Source organism: Sarcophilus harrisii, chromosome 5 (genome assembly GCF_902635505.1).
Source record: "Sarcophilus harrisii chromosome 5, mSarHar1.11, whole genome shotgun sequence".
NCBI classification, from domain to species: Eukaryota; Metazoa; Chordata; class Mammalia; order Dasyuromorphia; family Dasyuridae; genus Sarcophilus; species Sarcophilus harrisii.
Window position 1 is genome coordinate 210,235,224 of NC_045430.1, and position 19,508 is coordinate 210,254,731.

General features: G+C 33.0%; 1 protein-coding gene across 3 annotated transcripts in view; it reads left to right on the forward strand.

The window, feature by feature from the left end:
• Positions 1-19,508, forward strand: part of WDR60 (WD repeat domain 60) — an 83,738-nt gene that overhangs the window by 25,952 nt on the left and 38,278 nt on the right. For 2 of the 3 annotated variants that reach the window (XM_031939583.1, XM_023505017.2), the window contains exons 8-14: positions 1,214-1,279; positions 3,132-3,209; positions 3,871-4,147; positions 6,900-7,002; positions 10,020-10,149; positions 14,451-14,562; positions 18,062-18,153. In XM_031939583.1, coding sequence (XP_031795443.1) covers positions 1,214-1,279; positions 3,132-3,209; positions 3,871-4,147; positions 6,900-7,002; positions 10,020-10,149; positions 14,451-14,562; positions 18,062-18,153 — 858 coding nt within the window. Of the gene's footprint in view, positions 1-1,213; positions 1,280-3,131; positions 3,210-3,870; positions 4,148-4,368; positions 4,439-6,899; positions 7,003-10,019; positions 10,150-14,450; positions 14,563-18,061; positions 18,154-19,508 lie in introns of those variants that run through there. The other variant, XM_031939584.1, reaches the window with a different exon arrangement.

Genomic DNA, 19,508 nt, shown 5'->3' on the forward strand with positions numbered 1-19,508 from the left:
TCAGGTTAACAAGGCCAATAGGCAAAATTTATAGTGCTTTTGTGATGTGAAAATTTATAGGTGTGATTAATTCATACATACCTTGTAAGTACTTGAGTCTTTCATAGTCATCACATGTTCAGGACTCTAATTAATGTTTCTTGAATATCAGCACAACTAAAACTTTAACATGACCTATCTTTGTCAAAATGAATCAGTATGATTTTCTGAACATGAGGGCAGAACTCACCTATAGTACATTTCAAGTCTGCTCCAGAGAATTCTTTTCATCCTATATAATTTAGGATCTTATTATTCAAACAGTATGGAAATAGTTTTAGATAGTGGCTTGCCTAGAGACTTTCTTTTCAAAAAATGAGATGTCTCCTAGTTGTATATTTTTTTATTATAGCTTTTTATTTACAAGATAATGCATGGGTAATTTTTCAGTATTGACAAATGCAAGACCTTTTGTTCCAATTTTTCCCCTCCTTCTCCCCCACCCCTTCCCTCAGATGGCAGGTTGACCAATACATGTTAAATATGTTGAAATATGTTAAATACAATATATGTATACATGTTCATATAGTTATTTTGCTGTACAAAAAGAATCGGACTTTGAAATATTGTACAATTAGCCTGTGAAGGAAATCAAAAGTTCAGGTAGATGTAAATAGAGGGATTGGGAATTCTATGTGGTTCATAGTCATTTCCCAGAATTCTTTCACTGGGTTTAGCTGGTTTAGTTCATTACTGCTCTATTAGAACTGATTTGGTTCATCTCATTGTTGAAGAGGGCCATGTCCATCAGAACTGATCATCATATAGTACTGTTGTTAAGTATATAATGATCTCCTAGTCCTGCTCATTTCACTCAGCATCAGTTTCTGGCCACTACAAAGAGGGCTGCCACAAACATTCTTGCACATACAGGTCCCTTTCCCTTCTTTACAATCTCTTTGGGATATAAGCCCAGTAGTAACACTGCTGGATCAAAGGATATGCACAGTTTGATAACTTTTTGAGCATACTTCCAAATTACTCTCCAGAATGGTTGGATGTATTCACAATTCCACCAACAATGTATCAGTGTCCCAGTTTTCCCACATCCCCTCGCAACATTCTGCATTATCTTTCCCTGGTAGTTGTATTTTTAAGATCCTATATTATAGGTAACATAAAAGTCTACTTTTTATTTTTTTTAACTTGCAATTTTTGTTTATGTATCTTTTAGCAACCTGGTGATGAAGGAATGTCAGTATGGAAATCTGCTCGAAGGCAATCAAGTGAGGACACTGAGGTAAAAAAGAAAATATACTTTTAAATAATAATGATAATAATGACAATAATTTCTATAGTTATTTAATGTTTGCCAAGTGCTTTCATACAGAGTCTTCCTTGACTCTTACAGTGTCTCTGGGAGAGAGGTGTTACTAGTATTATCTACTCTGACGAGGAAACTGAGACTCAGAAAAATTTATTTTCATGTTACCTGCTTGTTGCTGTTATTTGGCTTTCATTCTCAAAAAACACCAGTGACATCATGAGGATGACATTTTGACTCAAAAGTTAATTAGATTTAAGTAATGCAGAGTTGTGCAAAGTCATCAACCTCACTCCTCCAGGGTCACTAAGTCCAGTGTCAGGACTGATTGGTGTGTTTAATGCACTTTGTTCTTGAAGAGGACCAAAATGGCATCACTAGGGTTCCACAGCACCTACTGCAGCCATCTTTTTGGCCTTTGGGGAAAAAGTGTTCTCATCCTATCATTCCATTAGGAGACATCTTCACATGCTTTGGTTCGACATCCCCTAACTTACCAACAGGTTTGAGGCCTGTTAGTTATCCTCAGTGCACTCCAGCTTATAATATTCTTCCAAAATTGTGGAACTTAACACATTATGGCAAGGTGAGCTCTGCAATAAGTTTCTTTTGGCTCTTAGCTTCTCTGTTCTGTCAAATAAGCTTGGTTCCATATAAAATCATTCTGGGGGCCCAGCCAGGCAGATGGGAAACATATAGGCCCCACATCTGTTGGTGAATTAGAGGATATCTACTGTAAACTTGAAGCTTTCCCTTGGTGGAATGGGCCGATGAGAACAATTTGTTCCAATGGCCACAAAGGTGGCCGAAGCAGACACCGTGGAATGCTTGGTCAGCCGTTGAAGATGTGGAGGTCTGCTTGTGTCCTGGTCCATGGCTAATCATCAATCTTCATCAACTCTGGAAGAGAGAGTGGGGCTGATGACTTTGCACAAGTCTGCCTTATTTAAATCCAGTATATGTACAAGTCAGTACATCACCCATGAATTGTCATTGCTCCTTTTCTAAAATGAAGGACAAACATAATTTGATTTTACTGGTTTATTCTTGATCCTAACAAAGAAAGTCTACATAAAAGAATTTATATTTCAGCAAAATTGAGGAAAAAAGAACATAAAAGAATAATGCTTTATTTATTCCTGTTAACCAGTTACATTAAGAGCAAGACAAGATTAAACTCTTTGATCCATAGAACCTCTTAATTCAGATACAAATAACTTCATAATCTGTAAAAATTCAGATGGGGATGAGCGTTGAAATTTGTCAGTTTACCAACCTTTTGTTCATTCAGAGTACCAATCAATAGTATAAAATGGAATATTTTCTTGTGAGGAGAATATGCATGAAAAGATAGGGAGAGGAATCTGGAAACTACCAAAAAACTATGGAGGAATATTAACATTTGTTAAGATGATAGGGGAAAAAAATGTGTAAGTGGAAGCACATTTTAAAAAATACTGTAGGGGGCAGGCAGGTGGCGCAGTGGATAGAGCACCAGCCCTGAAGTCAGGAGGACCTGAGTTCAAATGTGAACTCAGACAAGTAACACTTCCTAGCTGTGTGACCCTGGGGAAGTCACTTAACCCCAATTGCCTCAGCAAAAAAAAAATACTGTAATTTTCCTGTTTATGTTGATACAACAATACTATTAATTCATAAATGTTTGATACCTTCTTACTTGGATTTTAATTTATAAAATTATTCAAAAATATTCATTAATCAAAATAAATAAATAACAAAATTAATTCAACCCATTCAATATATTCAAATGAGGTGAATAGTTTTTATCCACTTTGGTTTATTCTATGTTTTGTTTTTACTTTTCTAGGATATTGAAAAGGAAGACATTGATTTAGAAAATGATGGTGCTGATGACTATACTGCAAATTATGAAGATGATTTTGAAGTACTTGACTTTTTTCTTAGCCCGAATCTTTGATTCTTAGCAATAATTTTATTATTTATATTACATTTCTTATTACTACCACTAATATCCTATTTTTGAACTATTTGGATATACCTTACCATATTTTTAACAAAATCTAACAGTAGGAAATAATCAAAAGAATAAAATTTCTTTCATTTTCAGTTGTTCCTTTTATGATACTTAAGAATCTGGCAATATTTGATAATTAATTTCTATTACACTGGGATATTTTCAATATATATTATATAATGTTCCTAGCATAATTCAAAATATAACAAAACATAGGAAGTTTATGAAAATATGGTGCAAAACTGAAATAAAAATTTTCTTTTTTTATAGTTTTTAGCTCTAAATTTAGACTTCTAAATCAATTAAAAACTAAAGTCCTGTGGGAAAATCTTATTAAAAGCTACCCCACAGTATTATTTTGTTTTATTTAAAACAATGTCATTTGTTTTTGACAAATTTTATTTAATTTCAAGATCCCCAACATAATAAAGTTTCTCCTTAATGATTCTGTCATTTGAATAGAAATATTCCTAAATTTTAAAAACAATCTCTGAAATTGTTTGAACTTTAATTAGGGTTAACTAACCTTAAAACTTAACCTTAAAATCAGAAAATCTTTTTTTTTTTGAAGGACTATGAAGATGATTTTGATAATTGTGATGGTGATGGTAATGGAAAAGATGATGATGATGACGATGATGATGATGATGATGATGATGACAATGGTGATGGTGGTTATACCGAAGATCAGAGAAAGGAAAGGGATGAAGAAATTCCTCTAGCTAGGAAAATGGAGATACAAGAAATCCAAAGAGCCATTCATGCAGAAAATGAAAGAATTGGCACATTACCTTCAAAACAAATTCAAAAGCAATTTCAGTCAGAATTTGAAAAAGAACCAAGAACAGGTATACAAGTAAATGCAAATGATTTTTAAAAAACTGTTTGGGTAATAATATAATCATTCAATTCACATTTTAAAATCAATTTCTTATTGGTGAAAATGATTTTTATGGATTCATGATAATACATTATTATGGATTCATGATGATACATTTTTATGGATACATGATGATATTGTCTAGCATAATTGAGTACTTACTAAGTTCTCAATAAATTGATTATTCAGAATGAGACTATCCCCGAGTCCAGCCAAGTCAATGGAGAACACTTGGGAGTCAGAAGCCAAGAATTGCAGGGTAATTACACTAGACCATTTTGTCCTTTTTTGTATAAGAAATTAGTGTGGTATTTTACTTACAATTGATATCAAATTTTTATTTTGCTAGTCTTATTTGACTGTGGTACTCACTTTGATTCCCTCTTACCCGGTTTCATTATTGACTCTATTGAGGTAACCAAAGAACTAATCTGGTCATAATAGTACAGGGAATTCAGAAATGTTGTAGGGAAGCAGGAGATCAAGGTTCTTTAACATAGTTAGGAATTGCCTAGTTTATGGAGTTAGATACATTTCAACAAAGTTTCTTATAAATAGATTTCTAAATGAATTTTATTTTCCCCATTGATTTTATTAAGAAAAATTATAGCCCATACTATTCAAAATTTAGAATACTATCCCAAGCAAGTTGTAGGATAATATTGTAGAAAGTTAAAGGATGCTAGCATACCAGGAATTCTGTCAATATAATTATCTGTTTGAATTCCACCTTCTGTATTGTTTCTATCCTGTAGGAAGTATAAAAGTAGCAATATATAGTAGTTTACAGAGCAGCAATCTCTTTTAAGTTTTATAAGCTTGTCTCAGTTATTCACAGACTATAAACTGTGTTAAAATTTTAACTTGACTGAAAATGTTTTTTGAAAATTGTTTGTTTTTTATCTATCACTTGGACTTACTGACTTCTTTCCCCTCATTTCTAGTTGGTTCTGCCCATATATTTTGTTAGCATATCTTTGCTTAAAGAAGATAAATAATGAAATTAAGGTTACAGATGTCCAGTCCCTTAATAGCTGAGGCTTTGGATTCTGGCTTTGTCTTTGTTAGTTATGAGTCAACTGTATGTATAAAACATGATTTACTTAGCAGTTTTCTTTAGAACAGATTTCAATTTCCTTAAGCCAAGTATTAACCATGACATTAATACATAATTTGTGTATTAATAGTAATAATGATAACAACTAACATTTATGTAATATTTTAAGTTTTACAAGGGATTTCACATATATTATCTCATTTATACATAATTGTCTAGCAACTGACACCAAACAGTGATCAGCACATAGACTGCTTTCCATGACTTACCTGATGGCTGTTAGTATCTTTTGTGGAGTCTGCTGAAGTGTTGCTCATACATAATTAGATCCTAGTTCCATAAGAATTGAGTAATAACACAATATTGTATGGCAAGATAGTATCCTGCAAGAATAAAATAGGTATGAGTAGGAGTCCACAGAGTTGGTTAAATTGGGATATGATATAAAAGAAATTTGTGAATTTCTTAATTTTGGAATGCTGTTAATGGATTTCTTTTAAAGAAAAGATGTTTTTATTGGAGATTCTGTTGTCTAATGTTTATTTCTTTTGGCCCTAATAATTTATTCAAAGTACAATTTGTTGTCTAAAACCATCCAAATTTCATGGTCTCCAGAAAGTACCATGTCATTATCAAATCAAATTCCATTGGCTTCTTTGTAAAACTCCCATACCGTACTTCTAAATTGCTGAGAACTGTTGTGTATTTTCCTCTCAGTCCCATAGTTTCATAGCAATTAATTGTATACTATAAGTTTTTATTTTGCAGTATTGATTTACTACATTTAAGTTTGTTACCATATATTATTTGTAGTTTGAATTACATATTTAAAACCTCAGAAGCTCTTCCAGAAGAATTATATTATCAAATCAAATTCCATTGGCTTCTTTGTAAAACTCCCATACCGTACTTCTAAATTGCTGAGAACTGTTGTGTATTTTCCTCTCAGTCCCATAGTTTCATAGCAATTAATTGTATACTATAAGTTTTTATTTTGCAGTATTGATTTACTACATTTAAGTTTGTTACCATATATTATTTGTAGTTTGAATTACATATTTAAAACCTCAGAAGCTCTTCCAGAAGAATTATATTTTCCCCTCTGCTTTCAAAACTAATTATATACTATGAAACAGTGTATTTTAAAACAATTCAGTATGAAAGTAGCCTTTCACAAATTATTTGATATGAACATGTATTAAACATGTTCAAATTTCAGGATGCCTAGACTTTCATCATTTATTGAAGCATTGTGAGAGTTGTAAAAAAAACAAAACAAACATTTCAACATAAATAGTATTTTTCATACTGTGCTTTTTTATATTCCCTAGTTATTTAAATTCTGTGTGATTTGATTCCTCATTTTGACTGTAAACTCCAGTAGGGACTGTGATTTATATTTCCCTTTTTTTTTCTTGCAGAGGTATTAAAATAGCTCTAAACAAATAATTATTAAGTAAATATCTCAAGTTAAAGATTAAAACTGTAAAAGTTGTAATTGTTTATGGCAAACGATCTTTTATTAAGATTTCTTTTTGTTAATTTTAAACTAATGCCCTATTATTAAGTATAATGATTAGAGGTGTTAATAATCTATTCTATGCCAAACTCATTTTCATTTTTAATAAAAATCTTCACTAAAACAATTTACTTTTTCATACAGAAGCAAAAGAATCCCCTTCTAGAGGCTCTCTCTGTGGAATATTTATGGACTTTGCTGCAGCTTCACAGCGACAAAGTTGTCGGAATCATGCCCTTAAACAACGGTGAATGGCCTCAACAAATTTATGCCATTATTGATTTTTATCAAAATTTTGTTATATTTTAAAATACTTACCACTTAGTACTAATAACCTATGTAGTTTACATTTTATATAAAATCATGCTGTTGCTGTTCCATAATTATTTTTTTTCTAAATGTAAATAATGACATGTCAAATTAGAGTATAGTCTTTTTCGAAGAATCTCTTGAAGGAGGGTTCCTTTCGAAGGTGAATATTCAGCAAAACATGAATAAACTTAAAATTACCTGGTTCTTATGAGGGGTTCAAATGAGATTGTGGATCATGTCATGATTTTAATAGTGTCTTTAGAACAGATTTCAATTCCATGAGCCAAGTAGGCTCTAAGATGAGTGTTTTTTCTCATCATCTGAGTCTCTTCATAATACCATCCCTTAAAATATTCTTAGTCTTTATAAGAAAATATGATTTGACAAATGTGAGGATATAATAATAGTATAGCTCCCATTATGATAGTGAGTCTTACAAAATGAACTTTTTTTAACCAAGGTATTCCATTAAACTTGATCATGTAAGTAATTAGAAAATAAACCCTTAAATATCTGTAGCATTTGAGTTAGAAATTTAGTGTTGATTTTAAGTATTGTGGCTGTGGCCAGCTCTGACTCAGGATGGTACATGAGATGTGAGATGGAAATTAAATGAGACATTTGTCCATCCATCTAATATTAGCATAGGGACTTTTATTTAGTCAGAGTAGGAAAGACATTTATGGTGTTGAAAGGATTCTCAACAAGGATGCAGTCTGATTCAGTTGACTTTCCTGACTCTTGCCCATGATGATTCAAAGTCAGAAACACACACACACACACACACACACACATGTAAACACACAATATACATATACACACATATATGTAAGCAACTAATATAGGCCTTATGAAGTGAGAACAAATTGGAATGGGCATATATACCTTCCTCTTAGAAGAATTGGGAAACTCATAAAGAAAGTATTTTCTTTATGAAGGAGAAATACATTTGGGATTATATGTAGGTGGCAAGCATTGTGAAATTCTGAGTTTTCTTCATATTATTCCTTTTATTGTTAATAATGCTTATTAAATATTTATTTTTAAATTTCATTTTATAGAAAATAGAAAATGCAATAGAGGCTACTTATAAGATATATTATATATATATATATTTCTATAGTGGAATTATTCACCTACTTTAATGCCAAGTTAAATGCAAAAATAAAATTAATATTGTGATGCATTAATGAAACTTTGTCCTCCAAGTCCATACCCAGTAGTTTAGTATTTCTCAGGAGGTCTCAAAGCATTATCTAGTAGATATCGAAACCATCTGTCCACTGATAGGTCATCTTTGTGGTTTCCTGGGTTCTCATAAGGAGAGGAATGCAGCATGGATTGAAGGGGAAAGGCTGGAAGCAGGCAGGCTAGCTAAGAGACTATTGAAGTAGTCCCAGATTAAGTAAGGACCTATATTAGCATGATAGCCATGGGAATGGAAAGGAAGAAACATTTCCAAGGAACAATTAATAAATGAAGGAAAGAAGAGGTTAAGGACCCAAAGATGATTCACAGGTTATGAGCTTGGGTAACTGGGAAAATGTTCAGTACAGTAAAATAATGGAAATCAGGAAATCAGGAGGAGAAACTGGTTTTTTTTGGGGGGGGGGTTCGAGGAAGTAGCAGCAAAATGATTTTGATTTTAGTCAGAAAACATTTATTAAACACCTACTGTACTAAGTACTTGGAAGTATACATAAGTATAACTGTGTACCAGGCAGTTGGAAATAGGGACATGACCATTTAGGGAGAGGTTGGGGATACATTTGGGAGTCACCATTATAGAGGTTGAAATCATAGAATGGAAGGGAGTATGAGAAAGAAAGACTTAAGCATTAAACCTTGGAAAATGTCTGCATTTATGCAAAGTAATCAGAGGCTGCATGAGGTAGAATGAAAGAACTGGGTTCTTTCAATTCCATCCATGTCACTAACAGCAGTATAAATTTTGGTAAGGTTTTTTTTTTTTTTTTTTTTTTTTTAACATCTTTGGGCTTCAGTTTACTCAACTAAACCAGGAAAGGCTGTATGATATGATATTTAAGATGCCTTGTGTGATAAAATTCTACCTATGAAGTGGTATAACTTGGGTAATATAAAAGAGAGCTAAGAGAGTCTAGAGTTTGAAGGAGGAGGTAGTTAACAGTGTCAAACATTGCTGAGAGATCAAGGAGACTGTGGCCTACTGATAATAAAGGCCTTGTATTTGCTGATTAGAAGTCATTGTAATTTGGAAAGCAGGTCCATTAGAAGGATTGATCAGATATCAGGCCAAAAGGGGTTAAGGAATCACTGGATGCTGAGGGAGCAACATGAATGACTCTTAGAAAGTTTATTAGTGAAAGGAAGATTGAAAAATGAGGCAGTAACCTATAAGGGCATAAGAATCAAGGAAAGCCTCTCCCCCACTTTTTTTTTTTTTTTTTAAGATAGAGAAGATCTCATTATATGTCTAGGCAAAGGGTGAAGAGCAAATGAGGAGAGTGAAGATACAAAAAGAAGATGGATTTTTGGTGGAATCAATGTCCCAAGGTTTCAAAAGATGTGATGAAGAAATGCATGGAAAGTTTAGCCTTGGGAAGAAGAAACAATTCTTCTGAGGAAGAAAGGAGGAAGTAACGAGAAGGTCCACAGAATTTTTTAGATGAAGGTGGAAGAAACTGAGAAATTTTTCTTTAGATGATCTCATCTCCTCAGTAGAGTTACCTTATCTCCTAAGAGTAAGAGACTCAGGATGGGAGTGAGAAGTATGATAAAAGATTTGGAATAGCAACGGAAGGTGATAAGAAATGAATAAAATAATGAAGAGCTTCATTCGAGATGTTAGGGTAGAGTTCTATGTCTGGTAAATAGTTGAGATGTAGAAATAATAAGGTAAAATATTAAAGAGTCATAAATGCTTATAGTATGCTTCTTAATTTTGTATTCTGTCGTCTATTCATCTTAAAGGACACGCAGCGCAAAGTTACTTCGACTGATTGACTTGGATTTTTCATTTAGTTTTTCTCTCTTGGATCTGCCACCAGTAAATGAATATGATATGTACATAAGAAACTTTGGTAAAAGAAATACCAAGCAGGTGAGTGCATAATTTTTCAAAAATAAGCTTTATTCCTGAACTTTATTTCTGAATTTTACAGTAATTTCTGGATGAATCCTCTCCATTCCACCCCCCGCCCATTGTAACAAAGAAAGAGATTTTCAAAGATTATCACTACATTAATCATGCATAATAATATTTGCAACATTCTTCTTTTTTTTTTTTTTAGCTCAAAGAAGAAAGTTTGTTTTATGGGATGGGTATAATAGTTTTTAGTTTCTTTAAATTTTTTTTTCCTTTTAGTGTTCTCAAATAAGCAACCAGACTAGCTTAATTAATTAAACACCATGTCAGGCATTGTGCTAGGGATTCAAAAACAAAAACAAAAACAAAATAAAAGAAAGAATCCTTGCTCTTGAGATATCATGTACCTACAAAAATAGGTAGACACACACACACACACACACACACACACACATGAAATAAATATGTAGTGCTTGAGCTGCTTCCTGAAGAATATGTGAGGTGAGATGAAGAGGAAATATTATTGTAGTCATTATATACTGTTTTTTTTTACCTTGTATAATTTCATGTTTTTCATCTTTTTCTTAATTCCTTATCATTTCTTACTTTTAATAATATTTGCTACTTTTCTATGCCACAATCTATTTAGCCATTCCTTAATCAGTGGAATAAAACTGGAATTTTGGAAATAGTAATGTTACCAATTCTTTGCTATCACAACATGTACTTTTATGAATGTTTTCTTAAAAGTTCATGACTCCTGAAATTAATAGACAAAATTAAAATAAAAGGTGAATTAAAAATAAATTTACCTCATTATAACATCAGAAAGAAGGAAAAGAGGATGTTTTTTTCAAAGCTTGAAGATTTGTAGAGTTGAGAAAATTAAAAAGAATTCTTTTTTTTAAAAAATATCACACATGCAAATCTTAACGTCAGTAAACAGGTTCAAGAAGAGTTTAAATAACTTTATGAATGATAGTTCCATAATAGATTGAATAGAAAAGCTACTGACATATTTTCCACAAACACTTCTTGTTTAGAAATCAAATGCTTTTCAATGAACCATTAGACTTAAGAGGCAACAGTGTTACAGATCTTTCTAGAGAAAACTGGGTATCATTCTCATATAAACCACTGGGGACTTTAGACCTATCATCAAACTGAAACTCTCAGAACCTAAGGTTCTTCACCCATAAAATGGGGATAATAATGCTTGTGCTTTTACTTTTAAAGGTTGTTGTGAAGAAAGTTCTTTGTAAACCTTTAAGCATGATGTATTTTACTGTTATTATTATCTCATGTGGTATACCTTAATGTTTTTAAAATTCCTATACATTAGTTATCTGTTTTTGAATCTTGACATGACATTTTACATATCTAACCCTTTCTCTTTGTTCACATTGTGTTTAATACCTTATTTCATTTCTTCTTCATTTCTTATCTGGACTAGTATAGTAGCCTCCTAATTGGTTTTCCACTTTTTGGTCTCTCCCTTCTTCAGTTTATTGTCCATCTGGCTGCCAGTGTAATCTTCCTAAAACTCAGGTCTCACCATATCACTTCTACCCAAGAATTCAGTTATTCCCTACTACCTCTAGTATTAAACATAAACTCAGCCTTGATTTCGCTATCCTTCTTTGAGCTTTTAAGATTAATTTCATTCATTCTGCATTCCAGCCATATTTAGCTTATTTCCTGTTATCTCAAATTGGTTTTTGATGTCTCCCTTTTTTGAATTTATATAGGCTTTCTCTCATATCTAGCGTTCACTTCCTTCTTCACCTCTCTAAGATCTTTGGGTGCCCATTTCCATGGAAGACTTTTTTCTGATTCTTCCCTAGAATGGTTCTATTGTTTAGAAATACTGAGTGAGAGTTTTCTCAGTCATTAATTATCCTTTCTTAGCATTTTATTATTAAGTGAGATTAAGGAAGTTCTGTTGCCTCCTTTGTTGTGCTATTTTTTTCTTCTTCTGGAGTCCATTTAAGGTAAAACACAGCTATTGGACTTCAATATACTCTTCTGGGCTTTCAGGTAAGCTAGAATAATAACAGTACTCAGAATAATAATAATTAAAATTTTATTTCATAGAATCAACTTAGAGGTTTAGAGGTTTTCTACTCTTAACTCCCCCATTTTACAGATAAAGAAACTGAGATCTAGAGAGCTGAGAATATACAAGTGGTAGGGCTTGGATTAAAAACTGAGTCTTACTTTCAACCCATTGCTCTTTTTTGCCTTGTTACACTATGTGTATATCATTCATAGTGCACATCCTATCATAAGGATCTCAAAATGTTTTATACTTAATAACTGTGTATTCACAGTATAATTCAAGGGCATCCAAAATCTGGGATCCCTCTACCTATCTAATCATATTTCCCACTACTGGCACTTATCCTTAGTTTGAGGCAGCGCACCTTCTTCACTACACCATATGACACGTTCATTCCACCCTGCACCTTTCATGGAAGCCTGCCCTGACAATTCCCTTATCACTCCTTCTGAGGCAGTATTTCTCTAACATTCTGTGGTTTACCACAAATTTCTTTCTAATTATTCTCCTAATTCTCAGTTATCTCATATGCATTTTCCATTTCCTCAGATTACATACTTTTTGAAAGCAAAAATTATGGCTTCCCTTTTTCTTATGTCATCCATCATCTCTAATATGTCTTTAAACTTTAAAAGAGCTATTATTTCATCCACGTGGGTACTTCCCCCACTGTGTACTGTTCCCCACACAGATGTTACTAGGTGGTTCTTAGTGAACTACTGTATTTGACTTTCTGATTATGAACACTTGCATCAGTTGTATCTTTGGGTGAGAGATGCTTTATGCAAGTCCATTCCAAGCACCACAGTGGGGCCTTCCTTGCTTGTTAGTTTTCCTGCTTTGTTGCTGTAGTATATGAGAAACCACTCTTACCTTCATGCTATCACAAAGCATCAGGGTAGGATTTTGGTCAAAGAGTGACTATTATTTAATGGTAATTTAATACCAGGTATCTACTCTGTGCAAGCCACCAATAATAGTACAAAAACAAAACCATTCACATTTCCTGGGAATTGAAACAAATATATGAATTGCAACATATCAACAATGATTATCCCAGTATTTGATCTTGAGAAAGTATTCAGCCTTCTAAACTGAATCTTGTTTTTTGATACCAAAATGATAGTTTTGTTAAGGGACATATTTTGTAGAATAAAATAAATTTGCGTATTTTGCTTTATGCAAAATAGTTACTAAAGAAGTGATGCAATAAGTTCTAGATAGTCTTGAGAATATAATTTTTATTTTAAAGCTATAAAACAGTCTTGAGTAATATAATTGATAATTGAGTAAAGCAAAATTTTCAGGTATAGAAGGTAGATGGATTTATTTGGACTTTTCTCCCTCATCATGATTAGTAGGTACTTTGCCTAGTTATATTACATATTCCCCAATGTGAGAGGTTGTGTATATCTACATCTATAGCTGCACTACTTTAAAAAAACCCAACAAAACAATTAGCTTCTTAAGCACTATAGGAAGCTCTATATATCAGCTTTGCAGAAATCAACCCCTTCCTCTAAAGTCTTCATTGGATGTCTTATTTTGTTATGGAAGTAACCCTGGAGACCCTGATTCTTTTGTCTGCCCTAGTCTGGATGAAATTTGATAGAGACAAATATAAAGTTTTATAGTTGGGTTCTAAAAATCAGCTTTACAAATACAGAATGGATCAGGTATGCTTTAAAAAGCAGTGTTTTTGAAAAATATCCAGGCATTTTAATAGATCACAAACAAATGTTATCGTAGTCAAGACAGTGTTACACTACATTAAAAATAAAGGTTGTCCTGGATCATGGATACAATAGTGCCATTTTACTCTGTCCTGGCCAGCTACAGATGGAGTATTGTATCCTGCTCTGTGGCCATATTTTAGGGATAAAATTGATTAGCCAGAATTAGAAAAAAATTGATTGTCCTGATTAGAAGGACACCCAGGATAGTGAAGGGCCTTGAGATTGTGCAATGTGAGTATCCTCCAAGTCACAATACAGCAGAACTTTAGAGTTTTCTACTTTGTTGTAAAGCTTCTAATAATGGTCTGTGTGTTTCTTATTTGATGACCAACCTAGTTAAGTTAGGAGGATTCATCATCGCCAGAACATTGGAAACTAGGCCATGTATGTCTTTTGGGTCAACAATCACAAAGGCTCTTAGCTGAAGTGAAGAAGGCCTTATATGGAGGAACAATCATGTCAGTTATAAGAAGTTGCCATAAGCATTAAAATAATAACTGCAGCATATCTTTGTATTTAAGGCATATGTTCAATATAATGAAGATAATGTTGAAAGAGATATTCAAACTGATGAAATAGAAACCCATGAAGTATGGACCCAGCATCCTGGTGAAAGTACCATTGTATCAGGAGGTAAGCAATTTTTTAATTATGTAAAAGCTTTGAGTTAATTCATATTTTTTAATGTACCTTTTCTAATATATATCTTTCAGATAGTTATCTGGTATGGAAAATATTTCCTATTGTTTTAAAGGAATAAATCATGTTTGTTTTAGTTTACTCATTTTAACTTTGAAATCTTAATTATATAAAATATCAGAGCTATAGTTAAGTAATGTACACATAGTCATTCAAAATATAGTCTAAGGATGTATTTCTATGCATTTGTAATAAACAGTCTTTTCAACTATTTAGTTCTTCTTATGACTATGGCCCTGTCAATGAGACATGATCCTTCATGGTGAAAGGGACACATATAATGTACTTAAAGTGAATGAAGAGCCACGACATTTACTTTTTATCTGGAGAATCATTTTTAAAAATTGGTATATGCCCACTGAGGCATTTTGGGATCTACGTGTTCAGGGTTTATGTAGGAAGTACTTTATGTACTGGGTTCAAGCCAGTAAATAACTGTTATCCCTTGCCAACCTTTTTAATAAAAGAAGAGGGTAGGCCTTTCATGAGGAATATGTTATGTGCACATATATGTTTATAGTCACCCCAGAACCTCCTTTAAGAATTTCACAGGAAATGTCCCCATTCAACCTCTTTGTGATGAATTTAAGGCTAAGAGGACTCAGTAGTACTCTGGGATCAGAGCTACTGTTTAATACTATTTTAGATACGATATGAATTGAGTCTTTCACTCAGATCTTTCTCTTATGCCTATTTATGTATATAGGTAATTGACTCTGAAAGCAAGTGAGAAAAAAATTCTTGGCAGCTGCTAACAGTCTGCAAAGGCTTCAGGCATGAACATGATAGTGGACCGTATGCTTGCTGCGGACTGTTCTAGTTAAGTTTAGAGACAATCATCAGGTTGATTGTAAGATCAGATATTTTTTAGTGATAGCAACTTTTGAATAGCTGCTTGATTATAGCAGATTTTGGGAGGACCCAGATTGATAAAATCACAGATCCTTGAAGAATTTATGTAAATATAAGTAACATAACATGTATAACCTATATCAGATGGCTTGCTGTCTTGGGGAGGGCGGAGGTGGGGTAAGGGAGAAAAAATTTGGAGCTCAAAAATCTTTAAAAAATGTATGTTGAAAACTATCTTTACATGTAATTGGAAAAATAAAATATTATTGAGAAAAAATATATTACATAGATTTTTTTGAGCTTATCTGGAAATTATAACATTGTTTCTGTGAGAAAATGTAGTTTAAGTTCTCTCCTTCCCTGCCACAAATATTTGTTAAGCTTCTACTATATTGTTAAGCATTGCCAAATATGTAGAGCTGAAGAGGATCCAAGCATGGGTTCTATGACAGATTATGTCTTTTGTTTGAGAATTGGCTTAGCTTAATCTGCAGAGACTCATCTCCAAATTGGCTGCAGGATAACAATTTTTTTTTTTGGTTATGATAGTTTCAAAAGACCAGCTGACAAGCAGCATAGGGCCTTGATGTGCATTGATAGAAAGAGAATGCTCTCTGTTAGAATTACAGATTCCTGAAGTTTAGAGCACCCACTAGCTACTGGAGAAGATGCAGTGTTTAACTCAGATACGATTCTTGCCCTTACAGAGCTTAAAAGACTTGGAATGGGTGTAAGATATGTAATTGCATGATAGAAATATATAACATTAAAAGATAAGTGCAGTAGTTGTAAAACAGAGCGCAAATGTGAGGTCTGATGGGGGAGGTAGTGGCTATCCATCAGGAGAATCAGAACCTGCTTCATGGAGAAAGGTAGCATTTACCTTGGAATTTAAAAACTGGATTGGGATTCAAGAAGTAATGAGGGAGAGCAGTTATTCCAGGCTTAGTAGATACCTCCTCTAATGCATCTAGAATGAAATTCAATAAAATGCAAATTTTGGAGAGTATATTAATATAGAAGGCAAGGAAGTGGGGAGAGTATGAAAAATCACTAATTTCTTGTTTGTATGACTGTAGATGTCTCTTAAATTTATGTGACTTTTAAAAGAATTTGGCCATATGTTATCTCATTTTATCATTACATATTCACATAAAGTATCAGACTTGGTATTATATCCACTGAGTAGATAGAGATTTTGAATCTTTGGGAAGCTGTGACCTGTCCAAGGTCATATGGCTAATGTGTCAAGGAAATAGGACTAAAATAGCTCAGTACCTTTCATACTCTGTTATGTTGGCTTCCACAAGTCAACTTAAAAATGAGCTTTTGGAACATAGCCTAGTTATGCACTCGGTACATCTATATTCCTTTGCGTCAATTACTTCATTTTCAGCCTTATTTTAAAATAAGATGAATCGATAGCTACTAAAGGCTTGTAGAGTTCCTGGCATTACATGAAATACTGATTCTTATGCAGTTATAATTGAAATTGCTTAGTCATTGTTACTTCTTCAACATATCCTTCTGAAGGAAGGAATTATTATTATCCTTCTTTATAAAAATGAGCCTTACTTTCTGAAAACTAATATACAAACAAGTGAATTTATAAACTAGATAAATTAGTAGTGACTATTTTATAAAAGGAATCACACTAGCCATCTTTTAAATAATAAGCTTCCTTAGAAGATTTAAAATAAATTTAAATTTACAGAAATTAAATTTTCATTCTTACAAAGTAACATCTGATTTGGAACCAAGAGATCTGGTATTCTTGATTTTTCCATTTAGTAGCTGTATGATAGCAAACGGGCCACTTCACTTTTCTTTGCCTTAATTCCTTTATTGTACCATTGGGTAAATCATACCTGCATTAACTCACACAAGTTTTACATGATGATCAAATAAGATAATAGACTTAGTAAATGCTATGTAAATGCCATTTATATAACAATAATTATTATAGTACTCAGTACTTTAAAGATCAGAAATTTGATATATGTGTTCATACTCCATTTACTGATGTACAGTACAACTCCTCTGTACCTTAGCATATGGTTTAACAAGTTTCTGTCGCCAAACAAGTTTTCCCAGTGAACTAGTCATGAGGTTCTTTGAATTTAGCTAGAAAATATCATCAGATGTCAGATGAATAATCAGCCATGCCTATCACAGGTTTATCTTATTTATATGGGACAATAGAAGAGGACCTTGGTGGGGGGATGATGATGATGATGATGATGATGATATGCATATAATTAAAGGCATTTTTGCAAGAATTAGCATAGGGTGACTATATGTAGAGGCAAATAGATAACTAGCATCAAAGTCATGAAGACTTTTCTTCAAGTCCCACACCTTAGATATCTGGGCTTTATTTAGGATCCTGAGCAATTCAGTTATCTTAAAGGTGGGACTTCTGATCTGCATTGATGAAGGACTTTCCTCTTGGGAGTTCCCTATACCAATGAAATCACAGGTCTGATTAAAAAAATGCATTTGCAGAAACTGAGGAAAACATTCATAGTATATCGTTAGATTATATTACCATATGCTGTGTAACCTAATATCTTTTTTTCAGGTACTAAAAACAGCAGAGATATGTCTGATGGTACATATATAACAAAGATTGACACACCAAGGTTAGCTAATTTTCTCCGAGCTGCTTGTCAGGTATAGTCAATGTTCTACAAATGCTTATACCTATAACATATGGGGAGTGGTTAAATACCTGGGCGGTCTGTGTTGCTCAAGACAAGCCATAGTAAAAATTATTATTGCAATGGTATATTTTAAGTATATATGTGTGTGCGTGTTTGTGTGTGTGTATGTATGTATATGTGTGTGTGTATGTGTATATATATATATATGATGCTGTTCAAATTACTCTTTATATTTTGTATTTAATTTACAAAGTAGTAAAATGGCAAAGACACAAGATGTTATTTGTCTTGCATGTTCTGAAGTTAACATAGGCAAAAATGTTAGACAGGTCTATATATAGCATAGTGCACCATTTGTAGTAAATAAACATAGGAATGAAGCAAAAATAAGAAAGTAATATTTTATTTCCAACATGATCTATTTTGTTTTTACTGCATCAACTATACCTTTATCTTTACATATCCTACAATAACTCATCTGACCTCTTCTGTTCATCCAAGCCTCAGTTTCTTTCTTTACCTGACCTCCCCCAAAAGCTAAACAGGTGTTGGTGTAACCAAAAATTCTTAGGTTCTTATGGTGCAGCAATAAAGCAGAATGTTTTAGTTATGATACTTCCTAGCATAAGAATTTATAGTAGGGTCCTGTTTTTGGCCACCTCAGTTCTCTGCTTAACTTTCAAGGCCTTCATAATCTGGTTCCACTCTACTTATTCACTTTTATTCACTTTAGCTCTTTCTACCTGTGATATAATTTTTAGAGGGCACCACTCGGTGAGAAGTGATATATCTTTGAATCCAAGGCAAACTATTTAGCATTAACAGTAATATGTCTTTGCTCCAACCAGATGGAAGAAGCCAAAGTTGATCAGGTCTATGAAGACCTATAATATCTTCTAGAAATAACATCCCTGCAAAAATGTCATGGTTATAGGGTTGGAACTGCTAATGTAGGAAATCAAAAGAAGCAAATTTGGTTTTAGAATGCAAAATGAAGCAAGGCAGAGGTAACTTGCTGGTCATAGCAAACAGTCTTGCTCCCTCTCTCCCTCCTTCCTTCCCCCCCCCCCAATAAAATAGCTATTTTGTCAACCCTGTAAAATTTTGTTCCAAATTTTTTCCTTCTTTCCCTCATCTGCCCCTTCCCCAAGCAATCTGCTATATGTTAAACATGTTTAGGCCTTTAAAACATATTTTCATATTGTCATATTGTACAAGAAAAATGATATCAAAAGGGGAAAAAAAACAAGAGAAAGGAAAAGCAAACAACCAAAAAAATGTCGAAAATACTATACTCCAATGCATGTTCAGTCTCCATAATTCTCTCTCTGAATGCAGATGGCATTTTCCATCCCAAATCTTAGT